Source organism: Melanotaenia boesemani, chromosome 13 (genome assembly GCF_017639745.1).
Source record: "Melanotaenia boesemani isolate fMelBoe1 chromosome 13, fMelBoe1.pri, whole genome shotgun sequence".
NCBI lineage: Eukaryota > Metazoa > Chordata > Actinopteri > Atheriniformes > Melanotaeniidae > Melanotaenia > Melanotaenia boesemani.
This window is the reverse complement of record NC_055694.1, coordinates 22,231,543-22,255,914: the sequence shown is the minus strand read 5'-3', so window position 1 is coordinate 22,255,914 and position 24,372 is coordinate 22,231,543. Positions and strand designations below refer to the sequence as shown.

At 39.4% G+C, this 24,372-nt stretch overlaps 2 protein-coding genes across 7 annotated transcripts in view; both read left to right on the top strand.

Moving 5' to 3' along the window:
* The window catches only part of LOC121651426 (helicase ARIP4-like), a 66,717-nt gene extending 53,819 nt beyond the window's left edge, over window positions 1-12,898 (top strand). For all 6 annotated transcript variants that reach the window (XM_042003629.1, XM_042003632.1, XM_042003631.1 and 3 more), the window contains 18 exons: window positions 507-715; window positions 1,053-1,235; window positions 1,469-1,602; window positions 2,277-2,473; window positions 2,639-2,842; window positions 2,969-3,107; window positions 3,227-3,404; window positions 3,513-3,731; window positions 3,823-3,941; window positions 4,059-4,183; window positions 4,931-5,030; window positions 5,141-5,346; window positions 5,540-5,715; window positions 6,337-6,533; window positions 6,640-6,839; window positions 6,982-7,071; window positions 7,325-7,420; window positions 7,558-12,898. In XM_042003629.1, the coding sequence (XP_041859563.1) occupies window positions 507-715; window positions 1,053-1,235; window positions 1,469-1,602; window positions 2,277-2,473; window positions 2,639-2,842; window positions 2,969-3,107; window positions 3,227-3,404; window positions 3,513-3,731; window positions 3,823-3,941; window positions 4,059-4,183; window positions 4,931-5,030; window positions 5,141-5,346; window positions 5,540-5,715; window positions 6,337-6,533; window positions 6,640-6,839; window positions 6,982-7,071; window positions 7,325-7,420; window positions 7,558-8,621 (3,836 nt within the window). In that variant the 3' untranslated portion in view covers window positions 8,622-12,898. The remainder of the gene's footprint in view (window positions 1-506; window positions 716-1,052; window positions 1,236-1,468; window positions 1,603-2,276; window positions 2,474-2,638; window positions 2,843-2,968; window positions 3,108-3,226; window positions 3,405-3,512; window positions 3,732-3,822; window positions 3,942-4,058; window positions 4,184-4,930; window positions 5,031-5,140; window positions 5,347-5,539; window positions 5,716-6,336; window positions 6,534-6,639; window positions 6,840-6,981; window positions 7,072-7,324; window positions 7,421-7,557) is intronic.
* Window positions 12,899-14,559: 1,661 nt separating this feature from the next.
* Window positions 14,560-24,220, top strand: tmem115 (transmembrane protein 115). The gene is made up of 3 exons (XM_042003636.1): window positions 14,560-16,112; window positions 18,302-18,666; window positions 20,297-24,220. The coding sequence occupies exons 1-3, from the start codon at window positions 15,621-15,623 to the stop codon at window positions 20,601-20,603; spliced, it is 1,164 nt and encodes a 387-aa protein (XP_041859570.1). The 5' UTR covers window positions 14,560-15,620; the 3' UTR covers window positions 20,604-24,220.
* Window positions 24,221-24,372: the final 152 nt, after the last annotated feature.

Below are 24,372 nucleotides of genomic sequence, written 5' to 3'. Positions count from 1 at the left end.
GAAGTTACTGTCATTTAAATTTAGTTAATCTCAGAAACAAACGTCTTTGCTAAACACATAAGCAGTAAATATAAACTTGTAAGACCTAATGTCTTTAATATTTATTCCATTACATAAGAGACCTAAAAAGAAAAGTGCTGCATTACTGCAAAACCATCTGTGCTGTGTCAAGTTGAAGTTTAGAAAAGTTTGAAACACTGTCCACTTCAGGCTGAAATATTTGGTGAGATCTAATGTTCGCTTTCCCATTTATGTTTGCCAACCTTTGAGCTGCCTCTTCCAAACATTAGTCCCCTAACATGGTGTATGTGTGTGAAGTATACGCTGTTTTATAGTCATCCTAGAAAGTTTTTTTGAAACTCTACGAGTTCAGGTTAATTTAATATACAGTTGTCAGTCAAAGAAAAAAATCTGTTTTTTTAAAGTTAGATGTAGAGGAGGAGTTAGTGGTTGAAATTTTGGACCTTCCTAATGCTCCACTTTTACCCCCTTGTCCCTCTGTTCAGATGTCATAGATTTGAGCTCAGGCGAGGACGATGGCATTAGCCACATCTCCACTAATGAGGAAGACAGGGAGCCAAGCAGTGCACATGTCAACGATGCCCATAACCAACCAGACTGTCACGGCAGGGTGCTGATCAACCTGAACCATCCATCTGCAGAAAAGGACATTTTCCTCTTGCCACAGCTGGCTCGAGCAGTCAAACCTCACCAGGTACAAATAGTTTTCTGCTTTTGTTGTGAATTTTTTGCTGTGCCATGAAGACATACTGTAAAAAGAACCTTTTTCTGACCTTATTTTGGTGAAGGGACAGCTTAACATATCACTTCTGCTTTGCACCAACTGTATCTGCGTTTTGCCGTCTGTTCGCTTTGAAATTTCATGTCTTAGCTTTTTGTCTGGCTTTCTTCTGCAGTGTAATGTAATTGCTTTTTCCCTCTATATACGCACACATTTGTGTCTTTTCACCTTAAAATCACTCTCAGCTTTCTGTATGTTTCATCATATTGTTCGACTCTAAAGTTCACTCTCTAACTGGCTTCTTCTTCAGATTGGAGGAATCCGTTTCCTGTACGACAACCTGGTGGAGTCAGTGGAGCGGTTCAGCAGCAGTACTGGATTTGGTTGCATCCTTGCTCACAGCATGGGTCTGGGCAAAACGCTCCAGGTCATCTCCTTCATTGACGTCCTCTTCCGACACACACAAGCTCACACAGTGCTCGCCATCGTACCAGTAAGTATCTGTGGATTTTGTGATGGAACTTTTTGATTATTTCTAGAGCTTAGCAAAGGGTATATATGAATGATGCAATCCATTTTTTGTACAAAACTGAGAAAAGTAATTTATTTTGGGTTCACTGATCATTTCATGACCTTATTAAAGATAAACAGAAACAACAAGGACACCAGAAGACTAACATAAATGAAACTTTGACCCAGATTATTTACCTACTGATTTTATTCCAGGTGAACACGTTACAGAACTGGCTGTCAGAGTTCAACACATGGGTCCCTCCTTCTGAAGCGTTACCTCCCGATACTGACCCCACTCTGGTGACACCTCGTGCATTTAAGGTTCACATCCTCAACGATGAACACAAGTGAGTGACGGAAACAGTCTGTAGATTTTTCCTTTCACCCGACCACCTCTTCTTATGAAAGAGCTAAGGAGATTGGCATCTTCTTTCTTAGAAGAACATTACAGATTTTACTTAAGCACTAAAAAGGGATTTTGAAATAAGCCTACAGGTGCTGTCTTTCTCACTCACACATGTTATCTCAGAGCTGTGAGGAAACTTCCCTTCTGTCTTTTAAAGAAGACTAAGCTGCACTTTTGGCCTGCTTGTACACCTAATCCCTCTCTGGCTTGTCCTCTCTTCCACCTCTTTAGTTTCCTTTTTCACAACAGCTGCTCATGCTGGAAGGATATTCTGTATGTGCGTGTGTTTAGGATTAGGGATGGAAGGAATGTTTCGAGATCAGTGCAGCCTCCAGATTCAGCCATTCAGTGACATGATGAACTCTTTCTTAGAGTTAGACATCATAATGCTGTAAATTTAGTTTTCTCTTTCATTGTCTTCTTTCATTCTTTTTTCTTTTGTTTCCATTTTTTCTTTGTTTTATTCAAACTGAATAAAATAGTCACATTTTAACTTCTGCTGAAAGAACAAAGAAAAAAACTGTGGTGCTGCTCTGTATTAACAGAAAGTGTTAATATTATGAGATTTGGGAAACACAAGCAGTTACCAGTGTTGTCCTTCCTTACACTACACAGGAACACAGCAACAAGAGCCAAGGTGGTGGAGGACTGGGCCCGGGATGGTGGGGTACTGCTGATGGGCTATGAGATGTACCGCCTTCTGTCACTGAAGAAAAGCTTTGTGGCTGGGAGGAAGAAAAGGAGCAAGAAAACAGTAGGACCCAATGTCATTGACCTGGATGAAGAAGACAAACAGCAGGAACTACTTAAAGGTTGGTGAGACAAGGAAAGACAGCAGCCACCTGGCTGCACAGAAAAAGAGGCAGGACTATGAAGGGAAAGCAAAGGGAGAAAATCAAGTGGATAAATAAGAGGTTAGGGTATAGGCTATAAGAACATCAGTGTAAAGTCTCTTTAAAATCATGTCATTTATGAAGGTGTTGAGAAAGCCTTGGCCCAGCCTGGTCCAGATGTTGTGATCTGTGATGAGGGTCATCGCATCAAGAACTGTCATGCCAGCACATCTCAAGCGTTAAAGAACATCAGGACCCGTCGCCGTGTGGTACTGACTGGCTATCCGCTCCAGAACAACCTAATTGAGTACTGGTGCATGGTCGACTTTGTCCGTCCTGACTTCCTAGGTATGGGTCAATATCTGTGATTTCTTTTTTCTTTCACCCATTAGGCATCATAACAGTTACAGGTTTTGTTTCCCTTTTAATGTTTAACAGTTTTTACTTTTTGTTTTTGTTTTTTATACATTTCAGGTACACGGCAGGAGTTCAGTAACATGTTTGAGCGTCCCATTCTGAACGGGCAGTGTGTGGACAGCACGTCTCAGGACATCCAGCTGATGAGGTACAGGAGCCATGTCCTCCACAGCCTGCTTGAGGGCTTTGTGCAGAGGTAAGAGTCAATATCTCTGTCCATGGAATTAAAAGATAAACATTTATTAAACAATGCCTCATTTTTAAAATTTTTTATGAGGTTTTGCACATATTGACTGTAACTTATCTTCAATCCAGGCGAGGCCATGATGTCCTGAGGGACCAACTGCCCTCTAAGGAGGAGCATGTGATCCTAGTTCGTCTGTCTCCCCTGCAGAGAGCACTCTACACAGAGTTCATGAACCGCTTTAGGGAGGCAGGAAACACTGGCTGGCTCAGCCTCAACCCATTGAAGGCTTTCTGTGTCTGCTGCAAGGTGAGAAGTGAGAGCATGTGTCCAATATTCAACTAAGACACTGCTCTTTGATTTGATTCTAATATAGTATGCTTTTTATATATCCAACACCAAATTGCTATTGTTCAGATTTGGAACCACCCAGATGTGCTGTATGAGGCCTTGCAGAAGGAAAATCTGGCAAGTGAACAGGACTTGGACCTTGATGACATCACTTCCACAGGACAAGCTCGATGTCCCACAGCGCCTAATCAAAAGTCAAAGAACTTGGACAATCCAAACCCTATTGGTGGACTGAGTCTCAATCAGTTGCAAGAGAGAGCCAATCAGGTCATCACTTATGAATGGGTATGTGTTAACTTGAGATTTGAAACTTTTACATGACATCACTTCACCTGATCTACAAGCAGTTCTATGACGTCTCCTCTCCTATGGTCAGGCAAAGGATATCATGTGTGACTACAAGCCCGGTATCCTGGAGAACTCTGCAAAGATGGTGCTGCTGTTCCACCTCATAGAGGAGAGTGTCAGAAAGGGAGACAAACTCCTTGTGTTTAGGTAAAGGATCAGACAACATAAACTAAGGTTTACTTAGTTGTACTGCCATATTTAGCTGGAATACTACTTTGCATTATATCTCCATGTCCTATGTCTTATTCAACTTCTTTCTTGCAGTCAGAGTTTATCCACACTTACAGTGATTGAGGATTTCTTGGCCAAGAGACCAGTGCCTGCATCACGTTATACCCCCTGCAAAGAAGGACCTAACCAAAACTGGGTCCGCAACCTCAACTATTACAGTAGGTCATCATTTGCTGTGATTTAACCCAAATATATAAGAACAGTTGTTTACCTCAGAAACTACTGAGAACAGTATAGTTGTTTTAAGCACAGATACAGATGATGTATGAGACAAATTAGATGTGGCTTAGTGGAAGATGGCAAGACACTGTGGATATTTTGTACAAAATGTACATGAGAGGAATAGTTTGCTAATCTAAACTTCTGGCAATGGTTTACTGATAAATCTCTTTTAGGAGTAGTTTCTTTTTCCACCTACAGATATTTGGTTCAACACTCGTGCTTCTTTTCTCATTGACTTATATTTAGTGCTGCCATCTGCTGGTAAATTTTCATAATAGTCAGACTTCAGTCATTTTATCTCCAAGCAGGATAGTTCAGATGTAGTGTTGGTTTCTTTTTAGGAATATTTTGAGGAATATGGCCTGTATTTATTAAGCAGTTATAACTGTTCAATATTAATCTAAAACTAATATTTTCCCTCAGTTTTGTTTATAAAGTAATCATTGCATCCACAGATCTCATGAAGTTATAGCGAATCAGTCAGGGATGAAGTTATTTGATAAAGTAAAGCTACCAGAATTGTCTGATATTAATAAGTGGACAATTATAAAACTAAAGGAGAACATATAAAATAAGCTAAAACAAAGGCAACAAGAGCTGGATTAAGATAAAATTGCAAATAAACTTACCACTCACCACGGCGTGCTATAGTAACTCCTTACTGGTTGTGTGGTCTTTTAAAGGACTGGATGGAAGCACAACAGCCTCGGAGAGAGAGAGACTGATAAACCAGTTCAACGATCCTGCCAACACCTCTGCATGGGTCTTCCTGCTGTCGACCAGGTAGGACACACACACGTTCAGCAATATACACACATCTGAAAATAAATGTTAAACTGCTGAGAATAACAGAAATAAGACATAACCTCGTTGTTGACCTCTCTGGGACTCAGGGCTGGTTGTCTGGGTGTGAATTTGATCGGAGCAAACCGTGTGGTGGTGTTCGATGCCTCCTGGAATCCTTGCCACGATGCCCAGGCTGTGTGCCGCGTCTACCGCTATGGACAGAGAAAGCCCTGTCACATCTATCGGCTTGTGTGTGACTTCACACTGGAGAAGAAGATCTATGACCGCCAGATCTCCAAACAGGGCATGTCAGGTGAGTTAGAGGAGAGCCACTTAAGTTTCATAACATTGTTTTAAAAGCTATTGCATCCTGTTGTTTTGATTTGTATTTTCTTAAAGAGTTCATTTTGTTAGAGAACCTTTCCAGTATTCAGCTTACTTTTAGATCACTGTTTTCAAAAGTAGATTTTTTTTCAAAAATCAGTTTACTCATCTCCTTCCATCAGATCGCGTGGTGGATGATCTGAATCCTGTGCTGACCTTCACCAGGAGGGAAGTAGAATCTCTTCTTCATTTTGTGGAAGAGGAACCGAACCACTCTCAGGTTCAGCTGCAGCCAGAGGATGATATGGATAGTGTCCTGCAGAGGGCTCTGCACCTCTATTCTCACCTGATTACCAAGGTAGATGAACAGAAGAGGCTTAAGCACAATCCTAGTTCCTCTTACTAACCCTACTAGCCCCTACACGACAGGCGATAAGGTGCCCCTTTACTATTAGGGATCAAGGAGTAGTGGTCATCTAATTATGTGAATGATGTCAAATGCCAAAGCTGAAGAGTTAGATGACCACTACTCCTTGATCCCCAAAACAAAATGGACCACCTTATCTTTGCAAAACAGAGAGATGTGACTAGGGGATTGGAATTAGGCATTACTGTCCTTAAATAGCCTCTAGACATAAATAAAAGCAGAACACATTGGAATGTTTTGCCGTGTTGGCTTCACAGGCTTGCAGGAAATGTTGTCTGAGGCTGAACACAAGGACTGGTATCAATATTACTAACAAGGCTTTAACAGACGTCAGTGACAATTTTCTAATTCACTTACTCAATAAGTCAACATTCAAGAAGTCCCTGGATTTTAGAATATTCGTGAATATCTTTAACTTAGACTTTAGGAAACTATACTAGACCAAAGCATAACACAACCAAGCAAGATTTTTCATTTTTAAAAATGAAAGAATGATTAAAGCTTGCCAAGAAGAATGAAACACTCATAGCCTTTCTCCTTCCTCCCATCCAGCAACCCTTCCCCCATGAGTCCCTCCTGATGGACCGCAAGGAGCTGAAGCTGAGTAGTGCTGAGAAGAAAGCAGCTAAAAAGGGCTATGAAGAGGAGAAAAGGGCTTCAGTGCCATACACCCGCCCATCCTATGCTCATTATTACCCCGCCAGTGACCAGAGCCTGACTAACATCCCTGCCTTCAGCCAAAGAAACTGGTAAGTTTTGTCAGCAGGAAGAAATAATTCTCATTTTCTCATGGAAAAATAACATCTAAACCCACTTTAGAACGAATGACTAATAGAAAAATGAATTTCTGCTCAGGCGACCTCCCACTCGCATTGAGGACAAACCATTGGCCACTGTCCGACCAGTCCAGTCAACTCCAGTTCCAATGATGCCCCGCCAGGCGTCTGCAGGTTCTGCTCCGGACCGTGAATCCTCTAGATCCAACAACGGGGGCTTCCCTGTCAACTGCCTGCAAAAAGCTGGAGTGTTCGTACAGAAAATTGTCACAACTACTGGTGAGCAAATTGTGCTTGTATAGAATTTTTCTTTAGTTTTGATTTCCATCTCATCTTCTTTTTTTAATCCATTTCTGTTAATAATCAATGATGTTTTATATTAGAATAAACCTAAATTGTTGTGTTTGATCATTTTTTTTAGACATAGTGATTCCAGGCACCAACAGCTCAATAGATGTCCAGGCCAGGATCACAGCTGGAGAAAGTATCCATGTTATCAGGGGTACAAAAGGTACAGCCCAGTCCTTTAAATCTGTTATGCTGTAGTCAGTTGGTTCCTGTTCCAGCTTCTTAAATGTGAGGATTTGCTTTTTATATTTGTCTGACATGATGGCAAACAAAAGAAACCTTTGGGTTTTTAAACTATAACTTTAACCTTATATGCAGTCAATTCTGGAAAATCCTGCCTTAAAAATCACACTAATCTGTTTTAAATCAACTTCTCATAGTGTGAACTGAAAATAATTCATTTTTTGACTTTTTAGGGACTTACATCAGGACATCCGATGGCAGAATCTTTGCTGTTAGAGCAGCTAACAAGGCCAAGACAGTAGAGGAGAGTACTGCAGCGCCTCCCAAAGGTAAGAGCCTTTACTCATAATTAAAATAACCATGCCTTTGAAATAAGTCACCAGAAAATATTATTGATATTACTATAAATTCTTTGGGTACATTCTGCTGGTGTAAATGTAAATATCGCATCCCTTGTTCTGTTCAGACTCCCAAGCCCCACCTCAGGAGGTCTCAGCCAGTGGCAATAATGGCTGCCTATTACCTGACAAGAAGCAGTTGGCACTCTCCAAAACTTTGCCCCGCCCTATTTCACCAGACAGCCCAGACATCATCAATGAACTGCAGCACTACACAGGTGTCATGGGGGAGGATGCTGCTGCAGCGTCTGCTGTGCAGCCAGAGAGGGCTGCAGAGAGCAGCATGAATGACCAGCCCACCACCAAACTGATGCAGACCAATGGCAACGGCAGTGGGAGCGCTTGTGCTGGCAGAACCATGAGCCACCATGATGCCTCTGTTATGAGCGTCATCCAGCCCAATATGAACGCCACTGGGGCTCAAGACTTGAGAATAGGCACAAAGCGCAAAGCCTCTCCCCCAACCCTGGATGAGCGGGCCAGTAAGCAGCCTTCTGGCACCAAACACTCCTCAGCTCCTCTGTCCTCACAAGGATTCCCTTTTACAGGGGGCTATGGCATCCCCCCTGTGGGTCTCAACTCTGCCATGTTGGGTGGTTCACTGAGGCATCCACTGTTCATGGGGTCTGGCTCACATTACTTCAAGCCCTCCCATGCTCAGCTGGGTGACCCCAGTTACATGTATGGAGATATGTTTGGTTTGAGTGGCACTGTCCCCACTTCCTCATCTTCCTCTTCATCCACAATAACCGGCACTCCCACCATCTCATCTTCCTCATCATCTGCTGCAGACAAAGCCCTGCCACCATTCATGCTGACCCCAAGCATGGCTGGCATGGCTGGGATGCTTCCACCCGGCTTCCCTCTCTCATACAGTCCCTCTCTGGCCAGCCTTTACTCAGGGTCAATGCTCCCCAGTGGGCTGCCAGGTCCAGCTGCCACTCCTGGCCCAGCTGGAGCCAGCTTCTTGTCTCAGTACCCTCCGACTGCTGCCTCAAGTTCATCCTCATCCTCTCCTTCGTCCTTCTCCCCCTCAGCACGATCTGAGGGCCACAGGGCCCAGGTTTTAGTCAACGGCAGGGATGTTAGCAGCTCTGATGATGATGATGTAATCGAGGTGAGGGGACAGTGAGACTTGAGGAAGAGCTCAGCCAACAGAATGATACCATATATGCCAGAATACAGGTTTTAGAAAGTCTGTTGTAAAGGCTTTGTGGGAAATGAACAAAGAATAAAAGATAGCCGAAGGGTTAAGTATTTGCTCCGGTCACCTGTTTTGCCTTGAAGAAACGGTCTGAAGAGTGATTGAAAAGGACACAGAGTGACAAATCTTGAGGGTGAAAGGTGACAAAGTTTTTGAACATCCAGAAGGGTGAAGTAAATGAAAATCAGAGGACTTTGATCTTCCAAGGTTTTTGTCCAGTCTCTGCATTAAGAATGCTCATCACTGGACTGAGCGCTGCTGAGCGTGCACCTGTAGTGACAACAAATGGCCACTAGTGGTACTGTTGATTTTTAGCGATTTTAGTTCTGCGACTTTGCTTAATGTCAAGATTCTTGCTTTCAACTAATTTAAAAAATGACCATATGGTGGGGTTGTTCAGAAAAAAAAGGTTTAAGAAAAGAAGTAGCTGGTAGTAAATTTTGTGAGAAAAATAAAACAGTATTGTTCATCACGTAATGAATATTGCTACTGAATATTTCCTAACAGCGAAAGAAAGGATTAGAAGATCAAAAAGATGTTTTAGAAAACATTTGAACTTAATAATTCACTGCCAGGACAGGGATAGTGTACATTTTTGTGCTTGAAGGAAAAAAAAGACGTGGGATCATCTTGAATTTTTCAAGAAAGAGTTAAGGCTTGGTGAGGATGAGGTTGAAGACATTTTACTGAAACTTAAATACTAATGAAAGAATGTACACTTAATTCATTGCCTTTATTCCAGGCCTTTTTGGAAAGACTCCTTCTATTAGGCATGGGAGGTGAGAACATGTACTTTTTCTGTTTTTGTATGTGTACTGTATTTTTACATAATCTACTTTTTAAAGAAAATCGATTGCCTAAAAACAGCCAGGTGAAAATGAGAAAAAAAACTAGTGAGGTGTGCTCCTTGTAGCGGAGAAACAACCAACAGAAAATGCCTTTTTGCCTCTATCTTTCTGAATGTTAGCTATGAGAGAGGAGAGGTAGAGAGAGACAGACGGTCACCGCGGCTATCTGGATCTCACCCACAGTCTTACTGTAGCCTAGAAGAAAAATAAGATGCAAAACACTCACTCAAGCCTATATGTATTTGTACAACCCCAGACGAACTGAGCTTGCAGTCCCAAATTTTTGGTTATGCCCGTGTCGTTACTGTGTTTGTAACTGCGTGTTGTGTTTTTAAAGGTTACAAAAGGAATCGTTAAAAACAAAAATCAAAAAAAGAAGGAAAAAAAAAACATGTTACTTAGTTGAGTAACTTGTTCTGACACAGATTTCACTTTTTCTCTGCTTTTTTTTTTCTTTTTCCTTTTTCTGTCTCATCTTGTTTAGCAAGCAGAGGTCAATGTAAAACCTTTTTTTTTTTTTTGGTTTTGTTTCGGAGATGGTGTTGCTTTGCCAAAAATAAGAAATGCACAAGCACAGCAGAAACCTCCATAAGAGGATTACGTCTTAAGAGACCAAATCAGGTGTCAGTGCAGAGCAGTTTGAAATCTAGTCCACCACTGCAACACTCTACAGCATTTTTTACAACTACAGTTGAGAAGTACATATCCACGTTTGCATATCGCTGCACTGTAAAAGAGACACAAATCTGTATTTTGTGGTAGGAAACCTGGAAAAGAAACCTGGAAAATCTTCATGTTGTGACAAGATTTTCTTTAAGTTAATCTTAAACCACCTTTCTGATGATCAACACTGTTTATTCTCCTTCGTGGTGGCAGCAAGAGCTTTGAGAACTTCTAGCTCTTTAGTTAAAGATAAAACTCTGAACATCATCAAGCAAAGTTTAAGCATTTCTTGTTGTTTTTCTTCCACAAATCTGTTCTTCTTACAGAAACTAGTTTACTCATGCTTCATTTTTGCTCTTCTCATTTTACAATGTTTGAATTTACCAAATTAATTTATTTATGATGGTGCATATTTATTCATTTGTATTTTTATTTTTGTACAATGTTTTTTTTTTTGGTTTCCATTTGTTTCTTCAGTAAGTTGTTTGTAAGTTTTCTATGGTTATGTTAGCATGGCTGTCCCTACACTTTTGTTTTCTTTTCTGTTTGGTGTTTATTATCTTATGAAAGACCTGACGATCAGCCAGTCTGACCCAACACATGTGAACCTGTGCAGAACTTGTGGACCAACCAGTTTGTGTGTTGCTGAGCACATTAATATCCAGGATCTTTAGGAATGATAGAGCAAATATATTATCTGATAATCAATCCACTCTTCATACTGACAAACCCAAAAAAGACACAAGGGACACGTTGACATTGACACACTGAGCCATGTGGAAACTATTTTCTTCTCAATGTTAGCTCGGACAAGTTTTAGCTTTTGGTTTGAAGATTAGGAGCCATGTCAGCTCAGTAGCATATACTGGGTCAAAAGCTGAGGCAGTTCAATCACTCCTCAGCTGAAATGAAAATAATATCAAGTGCTTTCCTTTACTTTTTGGTAATTCATCATCATATCAACAAAACTGTCCACTTGTGTCATCCACTGATGTTTCCTCAGTGTTGAACTGTTTAACTGTCAGCTCTGCGTTTGCTGTGCAGACTGACTGCTCTGTAGTTTCACAGCTTTTTACTTGAATTTATGTATTTATTTATACAAACCGATGGGGTCGGGTGAGCCAAGCCAACTGTCTGAATTCCATTTTAGCCGAGGAGAAGATTAAATCTGCTGTTTTTGAGGATTGGCTCTATTCAAAGCCTGTTGTGTAGATTATTGATGTATTATATGTATGACTTTAAATGACTTTTTCTTTGGTTTTGTTTTTGTTTTTTTTGTTTTTTTAAGTTTGTAAATAAAAGAAACATGACCTAAATAATACTTTTCCGAATTTCTTTACATCAGCAGCAGTAGCAAAGGATGGCATCCCCTAATGCCCCCCAGATAAACACATACAGACACCCAAGTCGGCAATAGTTGTGCAATGCTTCCAAAGTTTTGCAAATTTCAGCCTCATAACATTTTTTTTGTTTTGGCAAAGCAGCCCACAGTGATAGCCTGTTAGCTCCAAATAAAATAAAAATTAAGTTCTATAATTGATGCAGGCATTTATCAAAAATCCACATGGTAGGTTCTTTAAAAATAAAAATCCAACAGCAAGTGAAGAAAACAGCAGTCTCTCATAAACCGTTAAATCTGATATTTAACTTTGTAGTGACAAATATTTAAGCTGCTCCAGCTATCAGTAACATGCAGTTTTATGTTTTTGTCCCCTCAAGAAAAGATGAAAATAGCCACTGAATGAATCGAAATTTAATAGAAAAGGAGGGAAAAACAGTGTTGGAAATTTAGAAATGTTTTTATTTTTTTATACATATATATAACTGATTGGATCAGCAATGACGAACTAAACTGATAGTACATGTAAGTACTTTAACATAAAGATTTTGACATTACATTTGCTCTTTTTGCTCATGAAACGCAGTCATAAGCTTGATCTAATACACTGTGGAGGCTGAAATCTTTGTCCTATCATTTAATGGTCCCTCAGTGGAATTTGTGTATGGCATGTTTTGACTGATTGTTCCCTTTGTTGAAATATTGATCGTCATAAGGAAAGCTTCACAATCATCTCAGGGCAGAAAACAAAATGTTTAATCTCAAAAATCACAATTGTTTTGCAGGTTAATTTTGTTTTGTTTTTATCTGTCATATAGTTTGTTCCAGCCCCCAAAGAGGATGTGCTGGATAACAGAATGGCCCTTTAAGAGATGTTGAATGATTAAAGGAAGCATGCTAATGCAGAGATTTAAAAAGAAAAAAAAAATAGCTCAGCATACTAGATATCATGCATGTTTATTAAAAAGCAAAACAAGGAAGCTGCATTAACTGTGCAAAAATTATATTGCTATCATCTTGTAGCTACAACATAGAACTAAATTGTGCCTATAAATCAGTCATATGCTATGCGTACAGTTAACAGCCATTGCCAGTGATTCGTGGGGTAATGAGTGCTTGTGCTTTAGTTTGGGATGTATCATGAAGCACAATAAATATCACATACTTCTATCACTTTCCTTCTACATCCATTCATGCATGAGAGCTTGTCTTTTCCTTTTTTTAAGACCTTGAATGAGGGTTGCTGTGCTGTTCAGTCTGTCTGTTTCCTGTTTGTTATAAACTGTTTGTATGTGACCTGTCTTTGTTCATGTGATGTGAACTCTGATTGTTCAGAATAAAATGAATGAATCTGTCCTTTTTGTATCTTTAACTGAGTAAAATTTTGCTGAGTAACATAAAAGGAATAGTCAGTGAACAACACACTTACAGCAGTGGCTCCCAAACTTTTTTCTGCAGGGCCTCCTTTTTAATCAACAATTTGGTGGGAAAAAAATCAGAGATTGTAACTCTGTGCCCCCCAGTTTGGGATCCACAGTAAGTTTTATTTCTATCAAAAATCTTTTATGTGCCCATGAAAAATTTGCTAAATCTTCACAGCTATTGCCAAACAGCTTATTCTGTTATTAACTTTTGTTTTGAGCTTCTGGTACTCCAGGTGCTGACAATCCAGGGCCTGATTAGCACTTCATTAGCAGCACCTAGAAGCATGGACCTGCTACAGTGCTCAATTGGTGCTGCTCCAAGCATGCTACATGTTACTCATGTGGATAGTGCTCATGCCAGATGGTAACTCCAAGCTGGTGTTCTGCAAAACAAAGTGGCACTATTATTTGCAGTGAGCCCTAGTACTATCTCCAAATTGATAGGCAAGTTCCATATAATGGGGAAGTCCCAAGAAGATGACACCACAAAAAGAATGTTTCCTCATCCTGTCAACACAAGGCAGTCTTCTACAGACTTACAATCAACGTTTGTGGGACAGTATGACCAATTGCTCTGTTCCCAGACAATTTCAGGACAGACTGCACACAGCCAATCTCTGCTGTCATAGGGCTGCCAGGAGGCCTGCCATTAAATGAATAAATTGACAATATATCTCGTTTCTTCAGATTTTAAACATCCAATCCAATAAATGACACCAAACAGGAGTCAGTTGCAGTTGTTTGGTATTGGGAGAGAGAATTTACCATGTTTTTAATGGGTTAAACCAACATATCCAACTCTGCTGCTCAATCCACAAATGCATTTTCCTTACAAATGTGGCACCAATTAAAAGGGAAATAAACAGGCTTTCCAGCAGTATAAGATTTAATGCCAGAAGCATTGTTACAGCAAATAAATAGAATAGAATAGAATAGAATAGAAATACTTTATTAATCCCTTCAGAGAGCCCTCAGGGAAATTTGGGAAATGATCCACCAAACACAAACATCCTTTTTTTTTGTGCTAAGTTGATATCACATTGTATTTTCAAACCGCAGCTTCTCTCACATATATTTATATAAACCTCCACCAATGACCAAAGAGCATGAATACGCCAAGAAATGTTGAGAGTATGAGCAAGAATGCCCAAACAAAAAAGTAAAGTCTACATTAGGGAGGCAGCTTTTCTTAACAGTTATCATTCAAAGATTTCTGCCTTAGAAGTTTTGTCTCCAGCAGCTCCTTGTTTAAGTTATGCACACACAGAAGTACTCTGCAAACTGGGGGTATAGTGTGCTACTCAGGAAATTATATTATTATTATTTTTTAAATGGTTTTCAGTTCATATGATTTCTAAAGACTAAACTTTTATATCATGTTTATTCATTTAAACTCTAAATTCACTGGAGAATATAATATTTTCATAACAATTAAATACTATAACAATAGAAATGTAGCCTAGTAGGATTAACTGGCTAACCTTTGCTCAGGTAAGCTTTCTGAAGCCCTGAGGCGTTTTGTACTGTTTGTAAGAACTCGGTTTCCCAGCATGCTTAGCTATAAACAGTTACGTGAAGTCTCTCTTTTTTTATATAGATGACGGTGGCAGACGGCGCAGGTCAGCTAGCTGAGTGGCGTTACTGGGAGAAGTACCTCCTGAGATACTATTAATTTCTCTAGAAACCTGCTCTTGAAAGACAGAAAAACAATAAAATGAGCTAGTGAAGATTACTTAGTGAAAAAATGTGAACTGTATGCGAACTGGCGCTTTTTTGGAACATCTCTACCATTGTTTTGAGGGCCTGTTGCTAGCTACGGGAAATCCTCGGACTGGCTGGCCCGGTAGATACCGGGGCGAGTGAACGCTCAGGAACCAGGACTTTAGGTTTACCTCGACCACCTTTTATTGATGCTAACTACCATTTTTCATGTTCCAGCGAAGACGGAGTCTCTTCTTGTCCTCTGTCGCGAATACAAATCAACGTGACTGAAGTCGCTTTTAGTTTGACAGCTAGCCAGCTTTAGCTCCGTGTGTTCATAAGCTAACTCAGCCAGGATCCTATGAGAAAGTTGGCAGCTTGGTATGTTTGTTTAAGTGAGGATTTGCATATTTGGCTTCTGTCATCTGCCAACTAGGAAGTAAGAATTTGTAAGCTGGTTATACTTCTGTCTACTGTGACTTAAGATTGCTAGCTAGGTAGCTAAATTAAAAAAAAGTATCCCAGCTAAGGTTATCACACGCTTAATCTTATCAACCTCAGCCCAAAGTTTACCTTATAGAACTGTAACAACCAGTGTTGTTCTTTCCCCCCCCCCCTTCTGTTCTTAATTCTTTGTATGCTACAAAAGTATGTTGTAACGTTTTTGTCCTAACAATATTTTAATATAAAGACTAACAGGTTTGAGCAGAAGAGATAGACCTTTTCTGAGTTGATTACCAGAGGTATCTGTGTCCACTTGGTCGACAATCCCGGATGAAGGGTTACAGAGAAATGTGGATTTTGATGCTATCAGGACTGCCAGGTGTATACTATTTTACTTAGCATCGTTAATATTTCACCCGCATCCAACAATTGCTATACCGGAAGCCATTGTTGTACATTTAAGCTCGCGTGGGCTGATTTGCTCGAACTCTTTTCACGGAAGATCACGATGAATCGTTACCTACCGGTGGCACGGCAGCACTTCCTGGCTGCCCTTGCCAGCACCAGTGTGGTAGTCAAAACTATAAGTGCTGTTGTGGTTCTGCTTTACCTTCTGTCATGGGCGGTTGACACTCCTTATGCACTGGGGGTAACCCCAGGCTACCTTTTTCCACCTAACTTCTGGGTGTGGACGCTGGTGACCCATGGGGTGGTGGAGCAGCATGTGTGGGGTGTAGCTGCCAACGTGGGGACAGTCATGGCCTGTGGACGCCTGCTGGAGCCTTTGTGGGGAGCTCTGGAGCTCCTTATCTTTTTTGCAGTGGTTAATGTGTCTGCAGGACTCCTGGCAGGCCTCTCCTACCTCCTCACTTATGTGGCCACCTTTGACCTGGACTTCCTGTTTGCTGTGAGTGTACATGGAGTAGCTGGTTTCCTGGGAGGTGTCTTAGTGGCATTAAAGCAGACCATGGGGGACACTACAGTTCTCAGAGTGCCACAGGTGAGACTAGCAAATGATAAATGTTTGTTGTCTGAAGGGATGCTTAAAGGCAGGTGTTGTGCTCTATTTTAAGCTTGTAAATAACTGACCACTGAATAGTGCCCCAAAAGCTAAATCTAACCTCAAAATAATTTTATGTGTCAATCATAGAAACACTGAGTACACTTAACCACTAACATTGTCTTATATTTTCAGATTGGAGAGAATCCTGTGTTCATTTTTGTTTAACAACTTGTAGTGCACCATAACTGTGTTGGATATTGGCACTGAGTGAAAGATGTAATAACTGTGATATTTCACTTGCCATTGTCTTGGCTTAAACCCACATAGTAGAATATGCTGTTGATTAGAAACTTTATTAACATCTAACAGGCACAAGAAAAATTGCAATATGAGTCTCCAATTTCCATTTACTGCACTGTTGTAATGAAACAACATTACATTTTTGAAGATGATGTTCTGGTGAAGTGACCCCAAATTCATTGATTGGGGTTTTTACTGGAGCTTCTGCTTTATTTTAATAACTACATTTCACATTTAAATTACTTTGTTTTAGTTTTTAATAAGACATGGAGTTGTGTGGTAAAGGATAATAATGGTTGTGTGGGCACACACACATTGGATTGTGAAATTATTGTCAGATAAAGTGATTGTTCTATTTTATGAAAGCCATAAAGGCTTGTGGTTTCACAGGACAATGTTTGAGCTGCTGTGTGTTTGCTCTGCATGGCTTTTGTTCTCTGATTTGGACAGCAGTGCAATCTAATGATTTATATATAATATTTTATTTCATGCTCCTCTGCAGAACTGGATAGTCTGGGTGTCCGGATAAGCGGATTGTTTTTCTCACAGAAGCTCACAGTAGCTTCCCATTCCAAATATCTTTGAAATTTTTGATGGGAAAAATTTGTGAATCCTTAAAAATGCACTTCATGCTTAATTTAGCTTAACATTTCTGTGAGCAAGGTATAAAATTGTCATGTCTACTTACTGGTGTCACTGTCTTGTGCAACATTTACTCCAAGAAATATTACAAAGAGCTGTTAAGTCCTGCTGGTTTTCCATCAGAATTTGCTGGTATAGTTAATATTTCATGATGGCATCAGTGATGATGAGCCACCTTGGCACAAATGCAGCAAAGCAAGCCTAATTATAATACCACCACCTTTTCATAGATGGCATAAAATTAAACATGTAGAATTTCCAAACGGAAATTTGTTGTTAGTGTTTAAATGGATTATGTTAAGGAGGAACAAAGCTTGCAGTTTGTTTTAGCATGGTGGTTTTCTGTGTACATAAATGTAGAGTACACACAGGCTGTACAACAGAGTAGTCTTTTCTCCCACAACCTAAATAAACTCCCTTTATTTATGTTTCCGTAACTCAGAAGCATCATGTTATAACAAACACCTCACATTTCATGTTTTAACTAATCCAGCTTAGCATGCACTTGCTATTCAGTCAATTTTTTATCTGTACAAAAATATCTTCTGTAATAAATATGTTTTCAAAATAAGAGTAAGAAGGCCCTATAATCTGGATCTATGTCAGATCTGGTTAACTTGTCAGTTTTTCATTATAAACATTAATAGAAAATGTTTTATATCATAGTCAAGTTACAAACATTCTTGTATGGCTGTGAATTAAAATTTGTAGAAGAAAAAATTTTTTTTTTTTAAAAAGGAAAGTTGGGGTTTTTAAAACTTTGAATTGACCAAAGCAACAGTGATTGTCCAGTGTTTTTATGTATGGTTTTGTAATCTTTTCCAGCTTGTTGAACAACAACCACTTATTCTTTTCTTTCTTACATAAAGCTGGTCAACAAGCTGCTTTGAAAGATTTTGATCAGTGCCAGTGGTTGATGAACCAGAATGCCATTAAAATACTTCAATCTTGACATTTATTGCTAATCCTGTAGGTTCACATACTTTTTACACTGCATTTAACACCATAATCTTCATTTTAAATTTAAATGAATCTCACCGTGAATACCAGCATACGTTTGTACAGAACTGAGTGTGTTAACTATTGTTTTTTGTTTTTTGTTTTTACCATGAAAAAAGGTTAGGAAATTAAACCTGTCATGTGTTGGGGTTTTGACTGTCACTTCTTTCTATGACCATGGCATGTCCCATTTATGAATCTGTCTTTCACAAGAGCTGAAACCTTTTCTCTCGCCACCATTTCAGGTGAGGCTGAAAGCTGCTCCGGCTTTGGTCCTCCTCTTCCTGGCCTTGCTCCGCTTATCAGGGCTGCTCGACAGCTCTGCCCCCCTCGCTGCATACAGCTACGGCGCCCTGTCTGGCTGGGTGTACCTGCGCTTCTACCAGCGACACAGCCGTGGCCGCGGGGACATGTCGGACCACTTTGCCTTTGCGAGTTTCTTTCCTGAGGCGGTGCAGCCAGCTGTGGGGCTTCTGGCAGGACTAATCCACTCTGCCCTGGTGAAGATGAAGTTGTGCAGGAAAATGGTAAAGAGATATGATGTGGGGGCACCCTCCTCCATCACTATCAGCCTGCCGGGGACAGATCCACAGGATGCAGAGAGGAGGAGGTAAGTCAAGCTGGTGCTACATTGAGGGGAAAAGCTTTATGATACAGTTTCAGAAACCATTTTTACTGTAACAGTAAGATTGTTGAGGGAGGAGGGACAGATAGATTTAAGCAATTAAGTTATAATTATGGTATATTTATTTGTATAATAACACTTTAAGTAACTTATCCACTGTGATAAAAGTCACTGAAGAATCACAGCACAATGGTTAGGGTGAAATAAAATGCATTAACTTGGATACGTATTTCACCATCTCTGTCAGACAGATACAGTGACTGATAAATATCACTGCGCACTGATTATGAGGGGGCAATTCTATCTTGTAAAAAAAATTGCATTTATGGTTTTATAGGTTTTATAAGACCATATAATCGTTACCTTTCATTGTCTCTGTATTTCTCTGCTTCCACTAGTCTGACACACACATGGCAGCTCAGTAAATTAAGCTGGAGCTTGTATAAATAACTGTTTATGATTAACGTGATTGAGATTCAAGGATTCAAGGAACTTTATTGTCATACCAGCTCACATTTACATGTTATGGTACAAAATTAGAACTGAGGTCCCAGTTTGAGCCATAAGAAGGAGGGCAATAAGTGAAATAAAATAAGACATGAAAAAAAAATAGAAATATAGGCTAAATATAAATAGAATATAAGCTAAATACAATAGACTATAAACAGCAAAAATTTTTAATAAAAATAACTGTAAACACTAAAGAGCCCAGTTAGCATGTGCAGCCTAGATAAATATGTGCAAGTATGTATGTGCATGAGGTAGTGATAGTCCAAAGTATAACACTTCTGATATTAATATTAGTGATATTGCACTTGTATGGACAGCAGGTAAACATGTAAGATATCTCGTATCTTCTGATTATGGAGCATAACATTATGGTGGTGATATGACCAGTAACTTTTTCTCAGGATAGATTGTGAGTATTTAACCAACAAATTAAAAAAAGATATGTTAAAGAATCGTTTTAGTAGTATTTTATGTATGTCTTTATTCTCTTTCAGAGTTTTCTCTTAATTATTTAGTTGGACACAAAGCAGGAAATGGCTCTTGTGGCACTACAGTGCTCTAGGGCGGTCCTGTATGAACCCAACATAGGTCATAGTTGAAGATAGTGTTATTAAGTAAGACTTTGATGCAGTAGGATTTTGTATTAATATTTATAGATATCAGAAAAGATTGCAGAAGAGCTGAACAACCATTGTGGTATATGGCAACATTAATTCAGCTGTTTAATGACCAGTTTTACCATCTAAATCTCTGATACCTGAGATGCACAGGACAGAAATATTTTTTAATCTAATGCTTGATTATCAAAAAGTAAAGGAAAAAAAGAGAGGAAAAAAAAGCTCTCCACATTCTCTATACTGTTCTCTTATTTTTCAATATTTCATGTATTGTGCAGATGTGTGTATATATGTAAATGTGTATATATTATGAAGTAGATCTGTGGTGTTCCTCATCTGGAGGTAGAGGAGCCAGTACGACTTTCAGAGTTCTGTTCTGGATGTGTGGAGCTTTATGTTGTTTACAGGTTTCCTCTGTAGTACAGCTGCACTATTCCTTGATATTGACATGATTTTTCATGACTTTTCTTTTTGGCTCCTCCTCCCAGACAACTGGCCCTGAAAGCTCTGAATGAGCGTCTAAAGCGAGTGGAGGACCAATCCGCTTGGCCAAGCATGGACGACGAGGAAGATGATGACGAGGACGAAGTCAGAACTGACACACAGCCACTCCTCTCAGGTGGGCGAGAGCCTTCGTCCTCCATAACGAGATCAACTGGAGGACCCGTCAGCTCTTCCCTCTCCTCCACCTCTTCATCCTCATTGTCACAGAGTGGTGGAGCACCGTCCTCAGGCGCAATGCAACACTCAGAGTCCAGTATTATCAGCTTCGAGGATGCACCATCTAGGTCATAGCAAAAAGGACACATGTGTATAGATACGCAGCCTCTGTTTGGTGTCACTGGCGAGTATACTAGTGGATGCAGCGTCCGCGACTAGTATACATATGTATTCAGTGACCGTGTGTAGACATAGACTTGATATCTCGCATACACGACATCTTTGGCAAGTTAATACACACAACTGTACACTCATACACACTGTCAGCATCGTTGTGAATCCCTGAAAACTTAACAGGGCTTTCAGTTTAGACATGCTGGTTGTAAATGCTCTGCACTGTTGACCAAACTAAAACTTACTTCTTCTCCTCCCCACATACAAAGGAAAGTCTGTAAATTCAGTCTTATCCAGACTTAATCCCAACTTGCAGGACTCTGATTACAGTTACGTGTGTCTCTTTCTCTTGCTTTCTAATAAATAAGAAAATGGGTGTAAAAAAAATTTTGGGGAAGTTTTTTTCAAAGCGGCCATATTTGTTCTTTTGCCTGCTAGAAAAAAAAAACCTAAATGACAAAACTTGTACTGATTTCTTGATTTTTAATTCACTGCTTGGAGAAGAGGCTGTGACACTGGGTGTTGATTTGCTGGTTCCAAATGTGTAGCCAGCAGAAACATGAAGAGCATGTACTCTGCACCAACCTGCTGGACTAGAAGAAAGAAGCTGCTGCAGGTTTGCCCTGCTGATGAACCCTGATACCAAACTTTGAGATTAAAAAAAAAAAAAAGTGCCAGGTGAAAATAATTGTCCACTGGACCTTCAGATGGACAAATGGATCATATACACATTTTTAGCTTTTACTCCTTAGCTCGTCATACAGTGGATAACTTTTTTTTTCTTGTTTTGGGTTTGTTGATCACTGAAGAAAGTCAACAAAACTGTGTTTTTGGGAACTGAGACGCGTTAGCTATGTAACACATCTGTGGAGGATCATTTTCATTCAGAAGTTCTGGGTTGATTTTAAAACTTTTTGTTTAGTTCTGGGCCTAACCTGAGCATCCCTCTGCACCTTTTACACTTTCATATTCTAACATCTGTTATCATGCAAAAAAAAAAACATGTGCAACAGCAATTTAATAATCTTAATGTCTTAATGCATTTGATGCATATAATGCAGACAGATGGTTAAAGTCTATGAAGTCATTTGCATAGTTACTAATGTGGAGAATTGATGATGTGCAAGACTAGACTATAGTATTGTTTGTTTTTACAGGCTGTACAGGTACATGACTTATTTGCCCCAGTTTTGCCTTTCATCTCTCTCTCCGATTTTAGACACTAGCCCATGAAAATAAACAACTCCACTAACAGAATTACTGCATCAATTAGTTTTCAGTCACAGGATTCCCAGCCGCATCGTTTGGATTTATACTTTTCACTTCTAAATTTAAAGTGCCATGTGTTGTAAACCATAAATTATCTTTTTTTTTTATATATAGTAGTTGATGGACAGCTAGATAGTTTGAGCTAGATTAACATAAACTTCATACAGACCTTAAGGTTAATGCTTCATTGTGTTGTCATTCATCGCTGTGGATGTCTAATTTTGGAAGGAATTTCCCACGTGTCCTGTTTGATTAAAGCTAATTGCAGCCTGTAAATAATTTCAGGTATTGCAATCACAGCAATGGCAAACTGTTTATCATTTCTGAAAAGTAAAAAAAAAAAAAAATACTAAATAGGCAACGGTCAGGAAGGAGTACATGATGTGATGACAGCCATACTCACTTCTAAGTCTTCCTTGAAAACTGTTCTGGATCTGGCAGAAACGCGTCTGTAGGTTAGCAAGAGAGCTTATCGTGGCTATTTTGATATTTGACCAGTTCTTACACAGGTTTCACACACACTTTCAAAAGACCCTGAAGCATTGCAAAATAATTAAACTGTTATAATTTTCTCTTTTTTCCCAACTCAGTAGTTTGAGTTCAGCACAGTCTTTTATGTTTCTCTCAGTGAACATTTAATAAAATTCTGCAAATGTAAGACAAGTTTTTAAGACCTTGCCACCTTCAGTAACTAACTAGTAGGACTAGATTCAGCATCTTCAAAATGTAATCTCTCTACCTGGCATTTGTGACCTGTTAGGTTCACATTGGACAAAATAATACTTTGCAGGCTGTAGTCGGGTATATCCCACATCTAAAATACTGTTAAAGGTTTTCATCTCAAATTCCTGTCTTTGATTTGTTCCAAATGGCCCATAGAAGTCCAAGCAACTATTAAATTAGAAGTAAAAGCTAATAGAAACTATAATAAGGTATCTCAAAGTGATTAATCTCACAAGGTAATTTGTTTCTAAAATCTATGCAGTTGATTGTACAAATATAAGAAGCAGTTGACATATTTCATAATGTGTTCAGCTCAGAACAATATAGATTTTTTTGTGCTCTTTAGTTTTGGAGAAACAGCAGAAGCTGTAACAAGTGTTGGATTTCTCAACATTGGCCTTACATGATGAAAAGAAGCGGTTTCTTTTAACCTGGTGGAAATGTGTAATGAATGGAAGTGATAAGCCATATAAGACTGGTGAAATTCTGTGTTTTGTCCTGTTTGGTTTTTTGTTGTCTGTTTTTCCTGCTGATGTCCCCGTCCTCTCATAGGTAAATATATAAATGGACTGAAGAATCTTTCAGACTGGTCTTGAGTCCAGTCCTGCTTCAGAGCTGCAGTCACATATCAGAAACCTAAAACTGTTACAAGCATTCGCAGTAGCAATTATGTGGAACAATCAAAGCAACTCTGTACATGATTGCATACATTAACAGTGCAATATTACAATTTAACCATGTTGTTGTTTTAATGCATTTTTCATGAAAGTTGCTCTGGAAAAAGCAAATGGTGTTAACTTTGTTCCTTGCCCACCTCTGCTTGCATTACGAAATAAAAATCCGCCATGCAGTGAAACACATTCTAACATTGTTGCCTGCAAATAACTGTGAAGTTACGTAATGTGGTGAAGTTGTGTAATTTTATTAGTGAAATGAGATACGAATGCTGTAGTTGGCAGTCTGAGGCTTCAGACTGAGTCTGGTCTGACTTTCAGCCAAATCTCCAGCCCTTCCTGCATTCTCATGCATTCTGGCTGAAAATGTTTAAAAACAGTGAAGGAATGCAGTCATACCATCAAAGTAGAAAATCTGCAGGCGATGATGTCTGTGCTCTTAACAAGCTGTGATTATTAAATTACTGTGGCCTTCATTTATAATGGCCAGAGGGCAAGCACTACAGTTCATTGACACTTTCCCCCCTTTCCTTTATCTAAATAATGTCTTTATTGACGATAACGTAGTTTTAAAACTTGTTTCTCCCTAAACACATTTTTCTTGGTTGGTTTTTTTTGTCAAAGTGGCTGATAGAGAAGACAATAAACCCAAATTCAATCCAAAGGCTGACTGTTTCCCTGTCGTCTGTCTCATCTGTTGGTTTCCTGTGTTATATGTCCATTTAACTGGCTTTCAGTGGAACTACAGAATAGGACTGACAATTTGGTGACAACTCAAAGCTCCTTTATTTGCTGGTCTTGAGAAATTGAAAAATTTACATTGAAGCATTACTGGTATATTGGTTTACTGCCTGGTTTTAGAACCACTACATCAACTCTTTATTTTGCTGGACAAGCATTGGTACAGAAGTTGCCAAGTTAAAAATGTAACATGTAGGCATCAGTGTGGAATAAAACCAAAACGTATGTTACATGGGTGGATTAGCAGTTCAAATGTACATTCAAGTGTTAATTTTGCTGCATGTGTGAATGATGAACTGTCACATCTTTTAGCCACTTTGCCA